The 24,482-nt window shown below is 40.3% G+C and overlaps 2 protein-coding genes across 4 annotated transcripts in view; one reads left to right on the top strand and one right to left on the bottom strand.

Annotated features, from left to right (window-relative positions):
• Nucleotides 1-690: 690 nt before the first annotated feature.
• On the bottom strand, nucleotides 691-23,860 carry Mterf3 (mitochondrial transcription termination factor 3). Of its 3 annotated transcripts, none has more exons than XM_029468193.2 (8): nucleotides 23,726-23,860; nucleotides 20,638-20,976; nucleotides 18,908-19,060; nucleotides 13,342-13,531; nucleotides 8,591-8,738; nucleotides 8,176-8,247; nucleotides 6,175-6,336; nucleotides 691-884 (listed from the first exon to the last, which is right to left on the bottom strand). In XM_029468193.2, the coding sequence occupies exons 2-8, from the start codon at nucleotides 20,954-20,956 to the stop codon at nucleotides 795-797; spliced, it is 1,134 nt and encodes a 377-aa protein (XP_029324053.1). In that variant the 5' UTR covers nucleotides 20,957-20,976; nucleotides 23,726-23,860; the 3' UTR covers nucleotides 691-794. The 3 variants fall into 3 exon arrangements, with proteins under 3 accessions (XP_029324053.1, XP_021035464.1, XP_029324052.1); XM_021179805.3 differs by lacking the exon at nucleotides 691-884 and adding an exon at nucleotides 2,349-3,930; XM_029468192.2 differs by lacking the exon at nucleotides 691-884 and adding an exon at nucleotides 3,815-4,880.
• Nucleotides 23,855-24,482, top strand: part of Ptdss1 (phosphatidylserine synthase 1) — a 62,346-nt gene continuing 61,718 nt past the window's right edge. Inside the window, exon 1 of the mRNA XM_021179803.3 lies at nucleotides 23,855-24,482. Coding sequence (XP_021035462.1) covers nucleotides 24,304-24,482 — 179 coding nt within the window. The 5' untranslated portion in view covers nucleotides 23,855-24,303.

The following is a 24,482-nucleotide window of genomic DNA, read 5'->3' as shown; positions in this document are numbered from 1 at the left end:
AAAATATTAACTTTAAGGTAGGAGTAAATGGCACATGCAAGATCCAAGAATTCAGTAGTCTGAGGCAGGAGGATCCCTGCAAGTTCAAGACTACAGTTGTCTACATAGTGAATCTGGCATCAGTCTGCAAGACCTTACCTAAAACAAAACAACAACAAAAACCCTAAGATCTATTTAGAATTTGTATGTAGTATTAAAAATGGAGCAAGCAGAAAGACTATAGACTGTGCTTTCAAGATCTCAACCCCAACAGGTAGAGTCTAAAATATAAAACTAAGGACAGAAAGTGGAGTTACTGTTGAGTTTTACTATGACTTGATAGTGGTCTTTTTTTTTTTTTTTTTTTTGAGCTGGATACTATTTATTATTTCTTGGTTTCCCTCTCATTGACATCAACTATCTTTTCTGAATTTTGGACTGGATTTAATGTCAAAAATACAGAAATGAGCTGGGTGGTGGTGGCGCACGCCTTTAATCCCAGCACTTGGGATCCAGAGGCAGGCAGATTTCTGAGTTCGAGGCCAGCCTGGTCTACAAAGTGAGTTCCAGCACAGCCAGCAGGGCTATACAGAAAAACCCTGTCTCGAAACAGAAATGTAGACAAAATTATTCAGTAACAAAGCCAGTGTTCTGAATCCAATACAAAATTAGTCGCTGATACATAGCTCAAACATAAACTGTGTACTTTATTAAAACTCAATAGTGGTCTTACCATGCCGTCTTTCAGACTTAAGCTGAGACCTAGGACAGCATAGAACTGTCTCATTATGAATCCAAAATGTTATGTAATGGTTTTAGTCAGAAGTTCTAGTTCTGTTGCCTTCTCCCCTTTTCTTCTGTTTCTGATGCAGCTCTAGGACTATATGCAGTGGCCACCATGAAGTCTGAAGGATAGGAGTAAATATATACATTTGTACAATGGCACATTGTAAAGGGTATTCATTAAACTTCACCCTGACAAGTTTCAGCGCCAGGGTGAAAAGATGCTAAAGAAGAAGATCATATGTCAATGAATGTCAAAAAGTATCATATATATATATACATACATATATATATATATGATAGTCACAAAATCCAGTCTTATGTGCAGTAAGCCTAGGGCTTAGTGTTTACTCATGCTTGTTAATGTTGGTTTGAAACGTTTTAGGGGGTTGGGGAAGTGGCTCAGTGGTTACAACTTGATGCTCTTCCAGAGGACCTCAGTTCAGTTCCAAGTTGCATCACCACCTATAACTTCAGCTCTAAGAGATCTGATGCCCTCTTCTGGTCTTGTGGGTACTCACATGCATGTGTGAACATTCACATATACACACAAATTACTAAAACAAATCCTAAAAATATTTTTAAAAGGTTTTCTTTCTTTCCTCCTGGCATAGAAATTACACTTTGATTCTTAAAATTTTAGACATATACATGTGATGCATTGGCATACCCCCCCCACACCTGCAAAAGATTTTTAAAGATTAATCTTTAAGATTTCTTTTCCCTTTAGCAGACTGCCAACACCCAAGTCATAATAACGGTGTCTAGGATACATCACTCTGTACCATTAAACCACTTTTACTTTCAAGATAGACATCATCAAGAAACAAACCTTTATGGTTTAAAATTGCTGAAAATTTTAGGATTGTCCATGACAGTAGCACAACTAACCTATTCTTGGTGTGCCCCTGTATGTGTTAAGTGTGTCAATGTGTGCATGTATGTATACATGCATGTGTGTAGGCATGTGGATGCCAAAGGTCTAAGCTCAATGTCTTCTTCAACCACTCTTCACATTAGCTTTTGAAAAAGGATCTCAGTGAATTTAGAGGTCACCAATTTGGGCAAGATTGACTGGCTAGCAAGCCCAATGGATCCTTCTTTTTCCATCCCCCCAGCATTGGGATTACATGTGCATTGAAGCCCTCAGTTATTACATGGGTGCTGAGGATTAAACTGGGGTCCCCCTATGTGAGTAACTCTTGGCTAAGTTACCACCCTAGCTCCAAGCTAGACTACTCCAAGTGGATTGGTCATAAAGGCAAAATGAAGTTCCCAGACACAGACAGACCAGGCATAGCTGTGCTTTTTTTCTCAGCTGTTTTATTTATTCATTTTACCCTTGGAGAACTGATGGAAACACATTTATATCACATTAGCCAATGTATTTTAGAACCTTACATGTCAAGTTAGAAAGTAATCAGACACACTGATTATATCTGGCTCTGAGCAATCAACTTAGCTACTCATATTATCCTTTCACGAATATCTAACACACACAGAACTTGGGTGTTCAATAAACTGATTCTGAATCTATTGGCTTAACACAGGTTATCTCCCAAATTTGACTAAGCTGGGTGTTTCTGCCAAGGCGGGAATACTCAACACTGCTATCCTCACATCACTTTACTCTCTGAACTGCCTGGATTTTTTTGTTTTGCTTTTTGTCAGTCATTGTTCTCTTCACCCAATTTCTTCAATTGGCCCCTTTTACAGAATGGTTCATGATTCCAATATTCTAAGACTAGACAGAATATACAAGTGGTTTTCAAGGTACTGCTTAATAGTGTTGAGTGGGGCAAACTATATTGACCCTAAGTCTCTATGGGAGAGAACTTCCAAGTACCAACATCAGGTATGGTTCACTGTGGTGATGCTAAAGCAGACAACTAAGGTCATGGTGCCTCACTTTACGAAAAAAGAAGTAAAGACATAGGGGCCAAGTCACTTGCCCTGGGTTAATATATAAATGATAATTGTGGGAAATGTACCAGCTCATGCTATAAATCTTGCTGGTGCTAAGTTCAAGGTTTCTTGTGGCTGTCATTATGTCTGAATGACTTTCTTCAGATTTTCATGCTCAGGAGAAGTAATACTATGCATAAGTCCAAATGGCTTGTTTTTGAGTAGAGTAGTAGATATTGGATGAAGTGATATTTTAAATAAAACTATCTGTGACAAAACTATTTCCAAAGACCAGTGAATGCAAATGAGAAAATCTTCTACTATTCCCAAAAGCTCCACATTGGCTGCTGTGGTGGTTTAAGATGGCCTGGTTACCAGTGAGTGTCAGGATTTGACAAAGATTAGGTGGTATGGACTTCTTGGAGGAAGTGTGCATTTGGGGTGGGCTGAGAGGTTTCAAAAGCCCATGTCAGAGCTAGTTTTTTCCTCTCTACACAGGATGTAGAGCTCTAAGCTACTTCGACATCACTCTGTCTGCATGCAACCATGTTCCCTGCCATGATGATATGGACTAACATCTGAAAGTGTAAACAAGCCCCAAGCCCCCAACTAAATGCTTTGTTTTATGAGCTGCTTTGGTCATGGTGTCTCTTCACAGTAACAGAAAAATGGCTAAGACAGTTGGCCAATGCAAAATGGTGAGCCCTGAAACCAAATACACACAAGCAACAAAAATAACCAGAAGACTGTATTTATATATTTGTGCATGAACATTTATAAATGTATATGTGCACTTAACTACTGTAATAAAAAGAAGCTATCAACCTGAGGCAGGGTATGGGAGGGATTAGAGAGGTGGTACCAGGGTGGGTATGGAAGGAAGAAAGGAAAGTAATAAAATTTTCCTATTAAAATAAAAAATAAATGCCTAAAACCAAACCAAAAAGTTACCCAAAAAAGGGAATTATGAGAAAAATGATTGTAATATTGAAACCAGAAACATTTATTTTAAAAATACATTTATTCATTTATATATTTACAAGAATATATTTAAACATTCATCAAAAACTAAAGAGTTTTTAAGAATTTCTCAAAATCATTTAGTGAAGCTTTAGCAATCTCTTTACAAAATATTTTATCAGGAAAAGATACGAACTTGTCCAAAGAAACATAGTTAGGTTTTGCTGGGTCATACTGTGCTTTTCCCAAGTAGGCAAGAAACAAGTGTCTTTCTTTAATTTTAAACACTCTTGTGTTAAATAACTGGAAAAGAAAGAAATTTACAATAAAAAGCTGAAATACTAACAAACTGACTTGGTTAACTATTTTAATACGTTAGTTTAATAAGTTAGTGACACTGTACGTTTGAGTCCCAGCACACTTGTAAGTATTACTAAATAACAAATGATGAGTTAGACATGGTGGTGCCCACCTGTAATCACAGAACTTGGTAACATGAAGAAGGAGTATTAAGTTTAGAGCCAGCCTGGGCTACATACTGAGTTCCAAACAACCTGAGCTGTTGGATAGAAATTCTGGGCTATAGGGCAAGAGCCCATCTTTTAAAAAATAAAGGAAGAAGGTAAATTCTTATTTAAAAGGGACTAAAAACTAACACAGAATGTTAATGAAAGAAGGTCTTCATGGAGGGCAGCCAACATGACTCCTGAGACACAGGCAAGTGTTAGAAGGTAAAGCCTCAGGAGTTGCCCCAAAGCCACCTCATATGTAACTTGAGAATGAGACCCAGAAATTTCTTTTAACAAGCTATTTAGAGTTTAGATTATCTGTCAGGTTTGAGAACCAACATTAATGATTAAGATGTGTTAGCAAAAAGGATTTCATCATCTGTGAAGTATTAAAGTGTCTCTTTTGATTTTTAAATTGTGGTACCTGCCCACTAAAAATCAAAAATGAGGCTGATCCCTTTTATGCCTTTTAATGTTAAAATCCCTAAGGACTAAGGAGAGCACAGACATTTGACAAGGAATCATGAGCTGGCTACATGCCTGGAACCTGCTATTGTATAGATGAAGGGACAAGAGGAGAAGGCCCCCACACTGGAATGATGGCTGCAGCTTGGGGATCTGGGGCTGCTGAAGAGGTGGACCAAAGCCCTTCTCTTGGCTGTATTTCAGAAACCACGAGGCACTCCATAGGGCAAATACTTCTAGGCCTCTTTCCCAGTGACCAAAGTCGATACAATGTGATAACTATACACCAGAAAAAGACACCAAGAGAGGCAACTGAGGAAAACTAACAGCTTTGAGAACAGTGAGCAAAGAAAGTATAGGCTGCTAACTTGTTGGTATGCCTCTGGAACAAAACATCCATTTGTGTCTCTTCACTGATTGTTATAATGCCCACAGAAAAAGAGGCATGAGATGGAATAACATATGGAGAAAGGAGACCTGTATGGACTGCCACAAGCCAATCAGTGCTGGAGTTCCAGACATGAGACTGGACTAGAACCCTTTATGGAACCTTATGGAGAAAAGAGTCAGAATAAGAAAAAATACACTTGACTGCAGAGAAACTGAGAGGAAGACTTGCAGAAACTAACCACTATCAAGACAGGCAGACTCCAATCCTCAAGACATGGCAAGATCCTAACACAATCTTGAAACCCACTGCAGGTTTTGGTAAGAGTGGTTTCTGGGCCAGAGGTGAACAGGAGTCCCACTCCGTCCCTTTGATTGTTTTCTTCATTTGTCAAATAGGGATAATCGGTGGAAAAATAACTATAATGGGTCCATATTCGTAAAGAACTAAGCAATCAATCAATAGTTGTTCATTTTTCTCTCGACTACACTGAATTAATTGCCCCAGGACCCCTCTGGTTAAGATTCTACTACTGTGTAAACTTATTTTAAACCTCTCTCATACTAGATTACAAGCCACATACAATTGAGTTCTGTAATCTTAGTGCTCATACACACTCTGGCCCAAGGCAGAAGATCCATTCTATAATGAATGACTGGACTCCACTGAATAGGCCAAGGTCAGATTCTCATATAACTTATTCTCAATTATCCAACAACCTAGGAGACAACATGCTGTCAATGTTCCTTCATGGAAGATTACTTATAATTATTCCATAAACTGAAGTCACCCAATTCTCAGCTTGCTATAATCTCTCTAATGTGGCCGCAGTAACTTCTAATAAGGGTCACTCTCTCTATATATAATGTATAATGGGCAAATAAACATTAATTATTCTATGGAAAGAAAGTGGACTGAATGCAATGTAATTGTGAAAGTGTGCTAAGGTCATGTATCTTTTCACATCTCTATAACACGGGTAAAGGAAACCGTATTTTCAAATTGAATGGAGGAAACCTCAAGAGACTACGTTTGTAGATAAAAGCTATAGGGGCAAAGACAATTCACTGAAGTCTCTTCAGAAGACTTGCACCTGTGAACTTCCTACAGATATAAGCACCACACCTGGCAGCCTGAGTGCAAGACAAGGGCAGGTGTCTGAGACAGCTAGGAGAGATGTGTTACCTGTGGAAACTTGACGATGATGTGGTGGGGAATATTCATCACATTGTGTACATAATCAAAAGTCTCTGTAAGTTTTCTTTTGTTTGCAGTTAGCATCTTAGGGATCTTGATGACCATATGTTGAATTTCATTATGTTTAAAACCAAGTTCAAGATGATACACCTACAAAAAAGTAAATTTCCTGGGAGTCATGAGTAGAAATGGCCTTTGGTACTATTCTAGAGGGCAAATTGATCCTTCCAAATTTTAAAGTAGTGACCTTTTAAAATTTGGGCACATTTATACCAGTACCCCTGCAAGGATTATGGCTCACATTGGTCGAAGTCACTCAAATTTCAAACCCCTTATCCACGCAAGAGTGTCTCTGTATTGACTGTCATGAGGCTCACAGGAAAAAAACAAAAACAAATCAAAACAAACAAAACATCCTGAGGTGGAATAACATATGGAGAAAGGAGGCTTGTACGGACTGGCACAAGCCAATCAGTGCTGGACTTCCGGACAAGATGCTGGACTAAAAGCTCCCATGGGACCTTATGGAGAAGGGTCAGAAGAAAAAATACTCTTGACTGCAAAGAGATCAAGAGGAAGACCTTCAGAAATTAACAACTATCAAGACAGGCAGACTCCAATCCTCAAGATACATTCACAGACTACAGAATCTTCAAAACCACTGAAGGTTTTTGTGAGACAGTGATTCCTGCGCCAGTGGTGGACAGGAATCCCATTTTGTCCATCTGCACTGTGGTATACAGAGACTCTGTGCCATCTTGAGAAATAATACATTGTTTGAATCTGAGCTCCAGTTGCCTGAAATTTGGGTGACAACTATGAGACTGTGGGCTTAAATCCAATCTACACTTATCTCAGGAGGCGTGGAAGGTAGAAAGTACAAAGTACATGTCGTAGGAGGCCTACACTGTGAAACGTGACACAAGGAAAAGTAACCCTCCCCTTGGCTTCCAGGAACAAGAGGGCCTCTGGAGACCCATCTCCCACTCACTGCTGTATAAAGCCTGAAAACTAAAGGTCCAGTGCTATGCCTGGCACCTGCTGCATCTCTCCAGCTAGCTTATTAAAGCTTAGGGGATGATTTGGAATGTGTGATGACAGGGCGACTGCCTGAACAATGCAGTGACTGCTTCCCACAGTTCCAGTGAAATTGGGATATAGGCCTAACTGGAAAGTAGTAAACATAGTGATTATTAGCCTTGGTCAGTACGAGAAGCTGCCCAAATTATGGCCTGAGTAGTTGCTGTTATGTGAGGAAAGCCATTGTGGAGTTTGCAAAAAAGCTAAATCAGAACCACTATAGGATAGTCAAGATGTTTTCACACAAGCCGGATGTGGTGGCGCACGCCTTTAATCCCAGCACTCGGGAGGCAGAGGCAGGCGGATTTCTGAGTTCGAGGCCAGCCTGGTCTACAAAGTGATTTCCAGGACAGCCAAGGCTACACAGAGGAACCCTGTCTCAAAAAAAAAAAAAAAAAAAAGTTTTCACAGAATGGGAACATGGCCAGGAAGCATAGACATTGCTTATCAAACTAGGCAACAAAAAAGCAGTTTCCAGGTCCCATTTATTCCTTACTGCTTCAGGATCATGGGTCCTAATGTCTGCAGGTAACTGATTTACGTAGACTAGGTAGCATGTGCAAAAACACTGGCTGAAATAAACTGTCATTTCTGACTTTTAGAAATAACTTCTGCTAATTTTTGGTGTTTTATGAAGTTTCTACAAAGACTCTAATAAATGTTACTTTAGCTATTAAGAGCATGTGACAACTTGAGCAAGAAACTTTGCCTCCTTAACACACAGGTTTCTTTCACAGAAACACAAGACACATTTCTGCTGAAAAGTTCTGCTAAAAGTTTTATTTTTGCATGATGACAACAGCAGTATTTATTCTTAAAAAACAAAACAAAACAAAAACAAACAACAACAAAAAAAAAAACCCTTAATCAAGTATAGCATTAGCTTCTTATAGCTTCAAGACATATTACCTTCATGTTTTCCTTCACAGGCTCCAGACTTCCTGTTAGTAGCCTTGGAAGACGAACAACCAGATCTCTAGTCTATAGTTAAAACATAACAATTACCATCATTATACAAAAACATTTAACTAGTTAGGAAAACTAAAGCATTATAAGGAATGTGAAGCTAAAATCCAAAATACAACCCAATCAAATAAATGACAGGAATCCTCAAAATAAACATCAACAACATGGTTTGATGAAAAATCTGACAACGAAAGAAAACTTTAGGAAGCAATCTGATGGAGCCTCTTCAGCCTAAGTCATGTTTGTACACAAGTATCATCCAGTAATAAGATCTGTGTAGGCCAGGCACTTGGAAACATGACATTTAAAGATAACTAAAAGAGGAAAGGCATTCCCTTACACTTTCTCTTTTTCTTACCTTCTTCACATTCAGTTCAAGTTCTTTCTGAAAAAATCCCAGTCTGTTATCTAGTCTTTCCACGGAGAAGCTCAACAGAAATGGTGCATTTTTGACCATCCGTGCAATGTCTGTCTTACTGAAATTTTTTGACTGTAGATAAGCTACTCTAGAGAAATAATAAAACATACACATATGCATGATAAACATTTCTAGAGAAATAGAAAATATATATACATATACAAATATTTACTGATATGTTACTTCAGAAAGCAGTTCTGTATTCACTTAATTTCCACTACTACTCTATGTTCCATACCCATCTCTTGTTAATTTTTATGCATATATATATATATATATATATATATATACACACACACACACACAAACTTCTGAGTCTACTCAGTGCTAAAGTAGTGTTTTTTTAAAAAAGTATCCTATAACTCCCCCATAAGATAAAAAAAAAAAAAAAACTTTATAATAGCCTGAATATGAACACTTTTGCAGGAGAAACACCCACAAAATTTTGATCAGGGTTCATTTACTTTAAATCAGAAAATAATTCTAATATACTTCTGGGTGTATCTTTAAATTAAAAAACATTATATATGTATGATGGAGGGGGCATGAACATGTTTTGGTGCACATATTGAAGTCAGAGGACAATCTCAGTGGTAGGTTCTAGTCTTCCACCTTGTTTTGAGACAGGATCTTTCACTGTTCACGGTCACAAAAGCCAGGTTACCTATGGTTTAAGCTCCAGGAGATTCTAGTCTCTGCCTCCTGTATCACCAATATGTGCCATGGCATTGGGCTTTATATGGCTTTAAAGGAGCCATACTCTGGTCCTCACACTTGTATGGCAAGCACTTTATCCAGAGTCACCTGTTTCCAGATAGAATTTCTGGTTTTGAGACAGGGTCTTATGGCCTAGTCCAGGCTGGCCTTCACCTTTTTCATTTTCTGGGCTTAGTTTCCCACGTGCTAGGATTGATTACAAGCTTGCATTACCATGTCTATAATTAATATGTAGTTTATTCATTTTGGAAATTCTATAGAGGACTCACAATTATATACACTAGATTATTTTCATTGAAAATAATTCTGTATTACGGGTATTGTAGAAAATAAGACTACTATATCTAGCCAAGCCAAAATCCAAGTTTAACTAAATATTATTATATCTTTGCCCATCCTTTTGAGTCTATACATGAAGTTTCTACAAAGACTCTAATGTGGGGCCAAGAAAGGCAGCCTGTTTTAGTGGAATGAGGCTTTCTCTGGAGACCCAGTAGAAAACTCTACAAGGGACTGAACAGTGAACCACATTCACAGAGGCAGGTGCTGACACCACAGAGTCCCCAACTCCATAATTCTGTGACTATCAGTCACTCAGATAAAACCCCAAGGTCCTGGCATTCTGGCTAGACTCTACCCCCACAGTTACCTGACAATAGCCAGATATGCTCCTCCCCACAATTACCTGGCAACAGCAAGGTAGTCCAGCCTACTATAAAAGGAGCTGCTTGGTCCCTCCTCTCTCTCTCTTAAACTCTCACCTTTCTTACTCTCATAGCTAGCCCTCCTTCTCTCCCTCCCTTCCCCCTTCTCTCCATGTGGTCATAGCTGATCTCCCTCTTCCTACCTTCTCTCTTTCTCCCTGCCTTTCTACAATAAAGCTCTAATACCACAGACTGTCTCTGCTCATCAAGGCCCGCCATGCTTGAACGATGGGATAGGCTTTCCCTAAAGAGCTGTGTCTAACCTCCCACATGGACCAGACCAAGGACTCTTGCCTATCTGGGAACCACCCAGCGCCCCCCCTCTTCCCACCTTCTCCTCCCTTCGGTCCTGGGGATGACCAAGCTGCCCCCGGGGCCCCCATTTTGTTCTCAGCTCTTCCTCGGTGTCCAGCGGTGTCTGGGATGCCTGAGACTGAGAACCTGTTATCTCTGGCCTCAGTGAGGCCCAGAGACCTAGGACTATTCCTTGTCCACTCCCTGGCGGGCTGGGTTCAGTGGCTCCCCACAGCCAGACAACCACCTGGGGTGGTGAGGAAAGTGTGTGGTGGGACTCGGGTTTTCTCCCATTCCTTTTATTCCCCCATGCCCGGTGCCCTACACTCTAATTAACATTTCTCTAGTTTTAAGAGTATGTGACAAACGAGCAAGAAACTTTGCCTCCTTAAAACATAGGTTTCTCTCACAGATTAATTATAGGAAGATGCTACATTAGTTAAGTAGTCAGAACCCTGGAGTTTGGCCAACCTGGTTAGAGTCACAGTTTTGCCATTTATACTACTGTGTGTCTAATCTTGGGTAAATTACTCAAACTTTCTATGCCTCATGTAATAATTATGGCAAAACCTCTCAAATGATTCCCACTGCGTAACATTCATGCTTTACTGGGATAAATCTGGAGTAATGAGGCACACTGGCTTTTGAATGAAGGAATCTATACCTGAAGCCAGGATGCTGGGTGAGAAGTTTTTAGCATCATTCCTTCTTGTGTCATGATCATTTCTATCTCAGGAGTCTGAGTCCCATGATGAGAAAGCACCAGTCTTCTAAGTCTGATGCCTGGTCCAGTGCCTTAACTAAGATGCTCAATGTAAGAAATGCAGGTGTTTTGAGCTTTTTTCTTTTCCTACTTCACAGAAATGACATTAGTTTATTATTAGCTCAAGGAACTGCCAAGACCTCTGTAGCTCAATCCCGGTGAAGAGGACAATCTAGAGCAGAGATTTGCAGCATTGTGGGTCCAACCCCTCTGGCAGAGGGCTGTACGACCCTTTCACAGGGCTCACACGTCAAGTATACTGTATATTAGGTATTTACATTACGATTCATAACAGTAGCAAAGTTATAGTTATGAAGCAGCAATGAAATAACTTTATGATTGGGGGATCACCACAACACAAGGAACTGTATTAAAGGGTCACAGCATTAGAAACATTGAGAATCACTGGTCTATTCTAGAAGGATTGTGACTGGGCAACAATAGAGGAACAGTGCTGTTATCTTGGCAGGATAAGAGGCAAAATATCCCAGGTGGAGACTGAGAGAAATGTCCAATTGATGTGAGAGACAGTCAAGATAGGACTGAGTGGTCTTGGTGTTTCACTGGAGGTGAATGCCAAAAGTCATGAGTGATAATTGTGATTGAGGTAATAAGGTAAACTGAGTAGTGTGCCTGAGAACACATACTGACCCAGGGGAGACAAGTGGTGAAGTTATCATTAACATGAGAACAGGGCCCTGTCTTGTTCTGGGTTGACATCATCTTACAGTGTCTTCAGACTGTTAATGGTCTGATGGATGACTAAAGTACAAAGATATTTACAATTCAAAGACAGCGTGTGACACCTAATCATAGATGTCAACTTGACTACACATGGAATCAACTAAACCAAGTTTCTGGGTGCTCACCTATATGGGAATTTTCTTAGATTATTTGAGGGGGAAACACCCACCTTAAATTGAGGCCACACCTTCTACACCTTCTAGTAACAGTCCACATAAAAAGACCTAGATGAAGGAAGCTTTTGTTTTTGTTTTGTCTGTTACCCTTATTCTAGAAAACAAAAAGTGCATTTATCCTGTTGCTTTGGCATTCTTTCCATGGTATCAGTACCAACTTCTTTAGGAGTCTAACATGTACTGAAGACCACCAACTGTCCAGGATTCTGCAAGATTCCAGTAACAGACTGAGAGTGCTAAGACTTTCAACCTCATGGATCAAACAACTAAAACACTTTTGGCTTTTTGGACATGAGACAAGCACTGTTGGATCAGCCAGATCACAGCCTGTAATCCATTCTAATAAATATATATTGAAGGGCTACCTACCAGATTTCTTTTTGAGAGGACCATGATTACGACAAAGGGAATTTCAATTTATGAGATAACATTATTATTAAAGTATATTGTTGTTGTTGTTATTATTATTAAATAATTTGATCAAAGAATGCTAAATATTTCCCCTCAAAAATTAGAAATATTGGGCATGGTGGTACACACCTATAATTCCAGCACTTAGAAGGCTGAAGAAGGAGGGTTATAAGTTCAAGGCCAGTCAAGATGTAAGGCCCTGTTTCCAAACAGGAAAAAGGAAAGAAAAAACAGTAATGACCATGCTTTCAAAATCTGCCCAATTTGTAAGTGTACTCTTAGATAATTCAAATATTTGTTAATAAAAACATCAGAGGAAAAAATTTATGGTTTCTGAAGAATTTCAGTATTAACTCATTAGTTAAGTTGAAATGTGAAAATAATAACTGATAGTTAAGACAAAACAACTATTTTAAATACTCTTTAGATCAGAAGTCCATAAGTAGAAGAACCATGGAAATTCATTGCCTAGGGTTTTACTGCTGTGAACAGATACCATGACCAAGGCAACTCTTATAAGGACAACATTTGATTAGGCCTGGCTTACAGTTTCAGAGGTTCAGTCCATTATCATCAAGGCAGGAACATGGTAGCATCCAGGCAAGCATGGTGTAGGAGAAGCTGAGAGTTCTACAGCTTCATAGCAGAATACTGGCTTCCAGGCAGCTAGTATGAGGGTCTTAAAGCTCTCACCCACAGTGACACACCTTCTCCAACAGGGCCACACCTTCTAATAGTACCACTCCCTGGCCTGAGCATATACAAGCCATCATACTCATCCAGAAGACAGCTGAATAGCAGACTAGAAAGTTCCTCACACACATATAAGTAATTCTTTCGTAAGTGCTTCCTAGGTTATGTGGGAATCCTTTCAAACTTTACCTGGTCTTAAGATTTTCAAGGTCTTCAGAGAAAATAGCATAATTTTTTGTCAGAAATGGTCCCAGCTGGTTATCTTCTAAACCCAAATCTTTAAGAAATAGCAGTATTTCCTTAATGTGTTTTTCAAAATCCAGCCTTAGAAGGAGGTTGGCTGCATCTGGATGTTTTTCTATCTTAGACAAATCCACTCCTATAACAAATGAAAAAGATTAGTTTGAAGATAATTTCTTATTCAGTCATTAATTTCATATAGAAAAGCCTACTGATGAATAATCTTTTTAAGGGATAACTGATATAGACAAATGGAAGCTTTTAAATGAACTGGTTGCAGAAGTGAAGTAAAATCAATTATAGCATTTATATGTTAAAGGTCAATGTAGAAAAGAAGACAAAAAAAATTTATTCTTAAATTTTCCCCAAAGACAAAGTCACTAAATCATGTTGATAGCTACTTAGAAGCTGAGTCAGGAGGATTATAAGTTTGAGGCCTGCCTGAGTTATATGGTGAGTTCACGGTCAATGGTGAAACTTGAAGGGACTATTTTAAAATACAAAGATAAAAAAAAAAAAAAAAAAAAAAAGACTAGAGAGGTAGTTCAGTGGTAGTGTTTACTTAGTACACATAAAACCACAGGTTCAATACTCAGTAGTACCACAAAACCCACTTTCTAAAATTATTTCTAGAGGCACCTTTATATATGTCTTATAAAAGCAATGGAATAACATTTTTCATAATTGTATCCACAATCAAAAAAATCATCATATCCATTCACCAATCTTAAAAACAAATATAATTACAAATCTAAATTTCTTGGTATTACTAGTGTGCCACATACCCACACACACCACACTCCCATGGAATAGAGACCAGAAACTAACTCAGAATAAACTAAAACAATTTACCACACACTAGTGATGACATTTTAATTCAATAATGTAGCTGTAGGTAGTTAACCTGCTGTGCTCCTGGTGGGCAATGGCCACTCATTTTACCCACCTAGGACCTATCTGGATTCTCAAATGAAACACACACACAGAGCCACACACAGTTAATTTTAATATGACTTGACTAACTCAAAGGTTGGGCAGTTCTAATCTTCCCCTCAGCTAGCACACATTTCCCTTCTGTAATCCTGGTTGAACGCCCTCTAATTCTTTATTTTATCTTTGTTGCCTTGGCTTCTTCTGGGCGGCTCCCTGGTCTTTACTGCCCAAGATGCTTATGAATAGCCCTTCCAGGGGCCATAATCCTTCTCATCTACATTTTCTTTCTGCAGCTCTAATTCTGATCTGTCTCCCTCTGAATCCTGGAGAGTATCCTCTCTCTAGGTCCAAAAGTCCTGCCTCAGTCTACCAGCCCAGCCACTGGCCATTGGCTCTTAAGTGATTGATCAAAAACCAACTGGGGAAAAGGACCTTTAGCATTTGAACACACAGATTCCCAATTTGGGGGCTGGATTAGTTCAAAGCATCTCCCCAATCCCTAACATCTCACCTTTTCTGACCAAATTTAAAAAAAAAAAAGGGCTCTTCTCTCAGACATAAATTGAGCATAACCATAACAATTATGTAAATTACAAAGTATGATATACAATTAACATCCAGTCCATCATATTTGTCAATTAGATAAACCTATTCTAACTAAAGAGCTTATAATTCTATACCTGCATTATGTTTTGATTTTAGCCTGTATCACTATCTGAAAATCATCCTTTCAACTGAACTATTAACTATATGTAATTTAACAATAAAAGAAAGCCAAGTACAATTAATGAATGATGGGAAAAATAAGATGGAAACTAGTTTCAAAAATCTGTGACATATGGGGGAAATGTTTTAAAAATAATGTAAAAGACTTGGACTTCAAGTGAGTTTACACATGTTGGAGGGCCTCACTCAGCATGAGCGTGGGGTTGCTTTTTAGAAGCAGTGGGAGAAAAATCCCATCAGGAGAGTACAAGGGTCACACATGATTCCATTAAAATGAAAATCCAGCCACTGACTGCCCACAGTGGAACAGCCACTTCTGCTAAGGACAGGGCATAGGAAGTGAGCAATAGATGCTCTAACAGATCCTGGCTTGCATCTTTTACTGCTACATACAGTCAAGTCATCAGCCGGGGTCTGGAAAACATGTTACCCTACAGAGCACAAATGAAAGGAAATGTAATATGATGGCATGAGGAGAGTAAAGTGGACACACAAAGGGATGTTGAGCAACACAGATAAGTAGACCAATCCTTTTCCAGAGCCCAGAGAGCTGTAATCTATTAGTGAAGGGCCACATGAAAGAAAGCTGTTGCCATGGAGAAGTTAAAGGACCTAAAGAAGAGTGAGAATGGGGGAAATGACCTGGCCTGGCCCTTCTGGCCTTTACGGTGCCCTGGCAGACGCTGCCTAGAAGCCAGCTACACAGGAGCCCCTGTGCACAGGACTGACCTCCTGATATTTAGAACAAGCAGGAAAAGCAGGAAAACAAACAGAAGAGGACCGAGGCTTTAATGGATCCTCTAGGTTACTGCCATTTACAATTGCTTTCTAAGGCATGCTATTGAAATTATCAGCTCATACAAAAGGAATAGGTGGAACATATCCCAAAGCTCTAAGTATACAGTAAATTATTCATAGGTCAAGACCATGCTGATCCTTCATCACATTAAGTATCTGCTGTGGTAGGGAGTCTGTTCAGAAGGTTAAGGTAACTCACTCTGCTGCTCAAGGCAGATACCACAGGTCATCTCTCATCTCTGAACTTACTACAGAAAGCATCTCTTAAGCTGTGTACATTCTGAGGTTCAACAGATGTTTTAGGTATAACTGCACTATTTCTGTTAATTAGACCAAGCTAATTAACATATCACCTCATGTATTGTGTGTGTGTGTGTGTATTTAAAACATACTCTTAGTAGATCATAGATTTCCAGAACTTACTAAGAATACACACTTTGTACCCTTCCACCAACAGCTCCCCATGGTCATCTTCCCTACCCCAACCACCATTCTTTGTTTCTGTGAGCTTGGTTTATTCACCTTTTACTAATGAAACATGCCTTTGTGTGCATGTCCTCCAAATCCTGTTGGAAATGACAGTATTTCATTCTCTGCTACTGCTGACTGGCATCCCATTGTGTGTATGTGTAATGCATTTCCTTTAATTATTCACTAAGTGATGGATGCTTAGGTTAGTGAAAGAGCCTTTATTTTTATCTGATTGGGGACTTCTCATCTTATCTCTATCTTTTTCCAGTTATTCCCAAATAGGTATTTGTAACCCTGACTAGCCTAGAACTCACTACTAGACTAGGCTGGCCTTGATTGCACAGGTATTTACCTACCTCTGGCTCCCTATGCAGAGATTACATGCCTCTAGCCTCACACAAAGTTTCTTGGGAACATGGGTCACTTCTTACACATTTGGGTGACACCTGGCTAACTAGGTCACACACAGGAGTGAAACATTACCATATGCTGACATTAGTGCAGGCATAAAAACAGGTAGAGTAGAACTCACAGAAGAGTCACTCAGATGGTATGGCCAGAGAACACACGGCAGAAGCTATTGAACTTGAAATAAGTTCTCTACCTGTTGGTCAACCAAAAAAGTGAAGTAGGCAAAGCAGGAGATTGATAAAATGAACAGGAACGCAGGTAGAACTCAAAGGCTTTAAAGATACTAAGCAGTTAATCAGTTTAGCCAATTTGCATTACAGAAAGAACACAGAGATATTTTGCAGGGCCAATATGGCTGAAGAATAGTAAATTATCAAGTTAGGGGCTGGAGTGACAGTTCAGTATGTATACATGTATAGTGCTTGCGGTGTAAGCCTGAAGGCATGAGTTTAATCCCCAGAAACCACATTTAAAAAAAAAAAAGAAAAAAAAAGCCTGGTGAGTGATCCCAGTACTAGGTAGATGGAGACAGTAGAGAAGTAGAGTCAGACAACTCCCTGGGGCTCATTGGCCAATCAGCTTAGCATATCTGCAAGTCCAGAAAAAGGAAAGAACCTGACCTGAAACAAAACAAATGCAAGCAATTAAATGAAAAGAAGTTTTGCTTTCTACATGTACACACATACACACAAAATCAGCAAGGTAGGAGTTGCCTTCAGTTGTTCAGTGACAACAGAGGATAAGAGCAAACTTGGAGACTTGGAGGAAACAATAAGCCAGGGACAACCTCTGAGGGTCTCTGGTATGTCACGGGTATTCTTTCCTTTTTCTGATTAAACAAATAAACAAACAAAACAAAACTAGTTGTCCGAGATATAGGAAATGAGAAATATATAAACAGTTTTATCAGGGAGAAGAAGAAACTGAAAGGCCCACAGAAAAGAACACAAATGAACAACACCAGGATGTAAAACACTCAAAGTTTTAGAATTTGATATTTTTTAAGTTGTTAGGTCTATGCAAATAGTAAAAAAAAAGGGCTGGTGAGATGGCTCAGTGGCTAAGAACACTGACTGCTCTTCCAAAGGTCCTGAGTTCAAATCTCAGCAACCTCATGGTGGCTCACAACCACCCGTAATGAGATCTGACATCCTCTTCTGATGTCTGAAGACAGCTACAGTGTACTTATGTATAATAATAAATAAACATCTAAAAAAAAAAAAACTTAAGAAAAAAAAAAAAAAACAAGAAAGTGTCAAATCTCAAACACTTCTACCTCCAGGTATTTTCAGTACAAAATATTTCTGGTAGTTTGAATGAAAATGGCCCCCATAGGCCCACAGAAAGTGGTACTATTAGGAGGTGTGGCCTTGCTGGGGTGGGTGTGACCTTGTTGGAGGAAGTGTGTCACTGGAGGTTAGCTCTGAGGTTTCAAATGCTCAAACCAGGCTTCATGTGACTCTCTCCTTTTGCTGCCTGCAGTTCCAGATGTAGAACTCTGAGCTTCTCTCTAGTACCATGTCTGCCTGCATGCTGCCATGCCGGGACTAAACCTCCGAACTGTATGTAAGGCAGCCCTAACTAAATGTTTTTGTTTATAAGAGTTTTCATGGTCATGATGTCTCATCACAGCAATAGTGACCCTAACTTAGCACAATACTCAAACCCATTAAACAACAACAAGAACCTGGATGGCTCAGAAATTGGAGACCCTAAAGATTAAGATGTCCAAGCTGAGGTACAAGTTAAAAATGGGGAACTATGTATGCCTGTATATGGGAATTCTTGGATTCTTCGATCTCTTACCCATATAATTCCTGTCAACTCCCTAGGATCATTACTGAGAAAATCAAATAGAAGTGCCAAACTAGTCTCAAAAAAAAAAAAAAAAAGAAAGAAAGAAATAGATTCAACAAAGAGCTACATTACAGACAGGAACAAATGGAAGTATGCAATAAAAGGCTCTGGCTGCCTTCAATTACCCAGATTCAAAGATAACCTACTAGCCAGCATATTAAGAAAGCTATGGTCCAGGCTGAGAGAATAATCCATACGAGGACAGTGGGCTCCAGGAGGAAAGTCAGGGGATATAACTTGGCAAACAGAGAGCAGTATACCATGGGTCAACAGACTAACACATCATGTGACAGGGCTGACTGCTAGGTTAGAAACTTACCAAGCTGCACTAGCTTCTGCAGAGTCTTGGAATGGTCTACGTAATCTGCAAGTGTGAAGGAGGAGATGGGCAGCGGAGAGTATGCAGCAATCTGAATAGCCTCCTCCTCTGAAACTGACTGTAATGGAGACAATGGAGGCAGGTCATCCAGTTCTTTGCAGCGAGTCATGAAGAAAGAGAGAACCAAGTCAGCAGTATCATGTACATGCAGAAAACTATTTCTATAAAGGGGCTGCAGAAATGACTCAGCAGTCAAGTACTGCTCTTGCAGTTTGGATCACAGCACCTACAACAGGCAGTTTCCAATCCTATAACTCCAATTCCAGGGCCTCCAATACAGCCTATGGGCTTCAAAGGCACCTGCATTCACACGCACATACCCATATACACATGTATGATTAAAAATAAAGTAAATCTTGAAAAAGGGACAACGCAAGATCTATTTCCATAAATATTTTATTTTCCCTACTCTGTGTCTTTCATTGCTTAAATACTGGGATTATTCCAGAAGTAGATGTTTATGAAGTCTAAGCTTAGCATGATGTTCTACACCTGTAATCCCAGCATTCCACTGTGCAAGCTGAGTCAGGAGGAGTACAGCAAGAGCCAGCATGGCCTAATAGTGGTGACCCCCACACCACAAAGGTCCACAAATGGCCTAAGATCTAAGAGTTCCAGAGAGACCAACTACTGTCCCTCTAAGGTAAGAAGCTTGTTGGGAAGGTTCAAGGTATTCAATCTATTTTTGAGACAATGAACACAACCCAGGCAATCCTCCTGCCTCCGCCTACTAAATGCTGGGATTACAGATTTGAATCACCTTGTCTATTTCTCTTCATGTTTCAGCAACAGGTAATATTAAAGATCTACTGCTCTCCAACCACATTGTGAGACATAGGGTTTACCATGGATCCTCAACTTGGCCGAAAGAATGACTTTAAAAAATTCCAAATCTACATTCTAAAGTTCTGATATTCTGAATTTATTCATTCTGATCCAATGCCGTCATCTCAGGATTACTCTTTTAAGAGAATTTCTACCATCTGCAACCCTTTGCCAGTTTGCCCAACTATGGAGTTCTCCGCTGTTGTTTTAGTGTAATTTGGTATGGAAGGCATTTGAAATTGTCACTTTAAGGAACCCAGACTATGATCTTTTATTGTTTTACTCTATCAATTATCCTTTCTCATTCACAGTCAGTTTCTCTTCCCTGCCTCCCCTTTTAGCATTCCTTCACATCCTACTAATGGAGTAGTATTCTACCTGTGGCTTAACCACAGATTCCTATAGCAGGAGACATGGAAAAAGGAGGGTTGACTATAAAGCAACTCAAGGGCAATCTGAGGTGTAACATAACTGTTCCCACTTAATCATTATTACACAGTTAAGTCACTATGTCGAAACTGTATATTCCAAAGATAAATATAACAATTAAACCCTAATAACTCTAGTTAATGCCAAAAGGACACTTTTCAAGAGAAGCTATAAAACATAATATTTAGAAAGCAAACATCTTACATACTTAAGCTATAAAATAATCTTGACACAAACCAATTAACCTAGGAACTTATTAAAATAACAGTTTAATAGAACTAAAAGAATAGGACCAACATTGTTCCCTTTTTTTGCCTGGTATAAAACAGGATGTGAAATGGATGAGTATTGTCTAAATATGTAGTATGATCAAAACTATCTGTGAAGAGGGGACTTTTCTCAATGTCCGGAATTACCTTCAAGAGGCAGCTCTGATTCAGGGCTAAGTATTTTCTCTTGCTGTTCAGTCACTGAAGGAAGCAGAGTGCTTTCGGCAGAACTCTTTTTCCTACTTGTGCTGGCAGAATGGAAACTATTCCAGAACAGAGTCCTGTAAGTCTTAATTCCCCGCTGGAGAAAGCAAGTGTCAGAGGAGAGCAGAGCCTGAGCTGAGAAGCTGGGCAACACGGCTTTTCCTGGTCTTGCAGAGTGTTTTGTGACTTGTTTGGCTTTAATGAAGCTATTCAACTTAACTGAGTTGAACCGTCTGGATAACTGTTGGGCTAACAGAGCCATTTTCTTTTTGACATTTTAGTCTACAAAGGAAAAACACACCCATCAAAGGAAGAAAGATTAATTTACTCGCATATTTAAAACAGTATTCAAACAGCAAAAACAAAAATAGATAATAAATTACTTTCAAAAACAAAGGATTTAAATAAATATGTCTGGGGTAGTCAAAAATTTCTAATACATCAAAAGCCAAAAATACAGGCAGTCTCAGTTACCAACCAAAACAGGAACTTCTGAACTGGAAAAATAAAGATATGCCTTACAATTTAAAAACAAAGAATGACGTTAAACCAAAATTTTTGTAAATGCTCAAATTACAATGCAACCAAATCAACTGTTAATCTGCTTTTTAAAAGAAACTATGGGCTGGCGAGATGGTTCAGTGGTTAAGAGCACCGACTGCTCTTCCGAAGGTCCCAAGTTCAAATCCCAGCAACCACATGGTGGCTCACAACCATCCTTAACGAAATCTGATGCCCTCTTCTGGAGGGTCTGAAGACAGCTACAGTGTACTTACATATAATAAATAAATAAATAAATAAATCTTTAAAAAAAAAAAAAAAAAAAAGAAAGAAAGAAAGAAACTATGAGCCGGGCATGGTGGTGACAGCCTTTAATCCCAGCACTCGGGAGGCAGAAGCAGGCGGATTTCTGAGTTCAAGGCTAGCCTGGTCTACAAAGTGAGTTCCAGGACAGCCAGGGCTATACAGAGAAACCCTGTCTCAAAAAACCAAAAAAAAAAAAAAAAAGAAACTATGGTTTGAAGTGTATTTAGAAAATATGTTGCAGATTACTATAATACTGAGTTATTAAAGGGTATCTTATAGTTATTAGTCAAAAGGTAAATAAAAAGAAACCCACTGTCTTAAATGAGTCACATTCCTAAATAGAACAGTGAAACTGTTGACTGAGTCTGCGACCCAGTTCTTTAAAAAAGACTTGAACAAAATTGCTTTGGTAAAATTATGCTTGGAAAAAAAAAGTCTTTCAAACAGAAAGGGTCAAAATAGGGAGCAGCTGGGCCGAGAGTGAAGGCCTCCTATAATTCTCCTCCTGAGACACAGATGTTGCACTGAAAGCTCAAGTCAAGCAGGAACAATGTAGTGAGACTGTCTAAAAGAAAAGAAAAAGAAAAAAAAACCCAAACAAGTAACCAACTCGAAAACCAAAACAGCAGAAAGAATTGAGTACAATACCTAAATATTAATTAAAATAATCAATATAAAGGAGCGTGGAGTGGGGAGGTCATGCCTGTAATCCCAGCACTCAGAAGCCTGAGGCAAGATTGCTCAAAGTTCTACAAGTGTGACACAGCTCAAATAAATAAATGAATAAATGGAAAATGCTCAATAAATGTTAGCCAGGAGTATTCTCAACTAAACAGACAAAAAAAAAAAAAAAACAAAACAAAACCCTGTAACAGTCAATTAACTCTTACTTATGCCATTGTGTTCTGTTTCTCTAGCCAGAGGATTCAGCTAGTTTTATGTCCTGAATAGGAAGAAACATTTGAGAGTTTAATCTCTTGTTATAGTTTGGGGGTGCTTGCTAAGAATAATACAAGGGCAAATCTTTCCTTCTGAAGTGGTATAGGAAGGCAGTGTTGGCAATAACCTTGTGGAATAGGCAATTTTTTTTCTAAATTTTAGTTGGAAAGGGGCTTCCAAGCCTGCCAATTTTCCCCTCAAACTTCCTCTCATCTCCAAAATAGTTAAAGTAGGAACTAAGTTGTGCCACCTAGACAAGACCAAGCTTCAGAGAAACTTCAGCACAGCCAGGCAGGTCCAATCTACAAGTGGGGGTCATGACTGTCAAGACTGGATATGTCATTGTAGCCCACGATGATGGATGGAGGTTCAGACACTATTGTCCACATGCTTTTACGTATGCTATGCTAGAAAAAAAACACTGGTCCACTCTCAGCATCAAAGTACTTTTTATAAGGTTGGGGCTTACAATAAGGGCTCTAGGGTACTTACAAACCAGCTCCCAGAACCCCAATTTCATTCTAGAGTCTGTCCAGAATCAAATTCAATACCCTTTCCACATCTAGTAGACTCTGTTAAATTCCATTTCCATTCAAAGATCTGAGTGCTAAAGACTAATAATGTTCACCCTCCACTTTTACTTGCCAGTGCACTCTCTTTCACTTAACTTCACTGTCTCAGCAATGTCAGTGATTGATAGCCTGTGCAGAAGGACAGCACAGTTCCGCCCCCCTCTGAGACCCATCTTCCCAGGGTCTTTTCAGCACCAAGCCAGAGGTTTGGAGGGTTACAGTTTGTAAAGTGGAAGTGAGTCCTGGACAAATACAGGCACAAAGGACTCAGAAACGAGTAAAGATGTGCACTCGTGAATAACGCCTTACAGTATGTACATTAAGAGGGCAAAAGAAAAAAAAATTCCTTAAAATCTCTCAAGTTCATTAGTAGGGTTCGCCATTTCTCGGCGGTACCGGGCACTCTTTTTTTGTTATTAGGAACAGGAACAAGAGCCGAAACAGGCTTTTCTAGGTTCAAGATCTTTACAACTAATCCCGAGCTCTGATGATGAAAAGCGCACTTCGTAATAAAGGGCCTCTGGGCAGCGCAGCCGCAGACCTTAGATTCTTTAACCAACCGGCATAAAGCCGGGAAGGACTTCCGCAGGAAGCCAGGACACCCTCGGGGCCTTAGTCTGAAGCTGATAAACAAGCCCGGCGGCGTTGCCACCACAAGGTTTAGGTACGGACCGATCGAGCCCGAACCTCCTCTCCGGGCCACCGATACCTACCAAGCCGCGAGGCTTCCGGACGCTGCTGGGTACAGGTAGGCCGGACACTAACCCGGCCGGGCGGCGGTCTCGCGCTCCTGCTTCACAGCGACCGTGCAACCTACGTCGGGGGGGGGGATACGGTGCACCGTAGCTTCGCAAGCCAGCGATTCGCCACCCTAGGCCGGCACCGCCCCCCACGTGGGCTGCGCTGCGAATGGGCGAGACCATCTGCGGCGGCGCGGGAAGGGACGCCGCGGGACACCGGGACAGAGCTGGCCTGGGGTTTGCAGGCCCTGGGGTTGGTCGCCGCGTTCCCAGGATCAGTCACTCCGCCGTAATGTGGGGAGGGTGAGAGCTCTACGATGTCTCCCTGCTAGGCTGCCTCTTCAGGCTGCCTTCTCCCCCTGCCCCGAGCCGCGGTGGTGGCGCCGCGACCCCGCCCTCGCGCGCGGGTCCTTCCCTGGGCTAGCACCCTCTCAGGGTGCCAGACCCCGCCCCAGCGTCAGGCACCTTCGCTGCTGCGGTCCGTCACTGCCGGGGTCCCAGCCTTCAAGGGCCGGGGCCTCCGGGGCCGCGGCAGGACGGGGAGAAGAACTATGGCGTCCTGCGTGGGGAGCAGGACTCTGAGCAAGGATGATGTGAACTACAGGATGCATTTCCGCATGATCAACGAGCAGCAAGTGGAGGACATCACCATAGACTTCTTCTACCGGCCGCACACTATCACCCTGCTCAGCTTCACCATCATCAGCCTCATGTACTTCGCCTTCACCAG

This window comes from Mus caroli, unplaced genomic scaffold, assembly GCF_978045245.1.
Source record: "Mus caroli unplaced genomic scaffold, Mus_caroli_1 scaffold_15, whole genome shotgun sequence".
In the NCBI taxonomy this organism is placed as follows: domain Eukaryota; kingdom Metazoa; phylum Chordata; class Mammalia; order Rodentia; family Muridae; genus Mus; species Mus caroli.
Note: the sequence above shows the minus strand (reverse complement) of the source record. Positions and strands in the feature narration are given on the sequence as shown.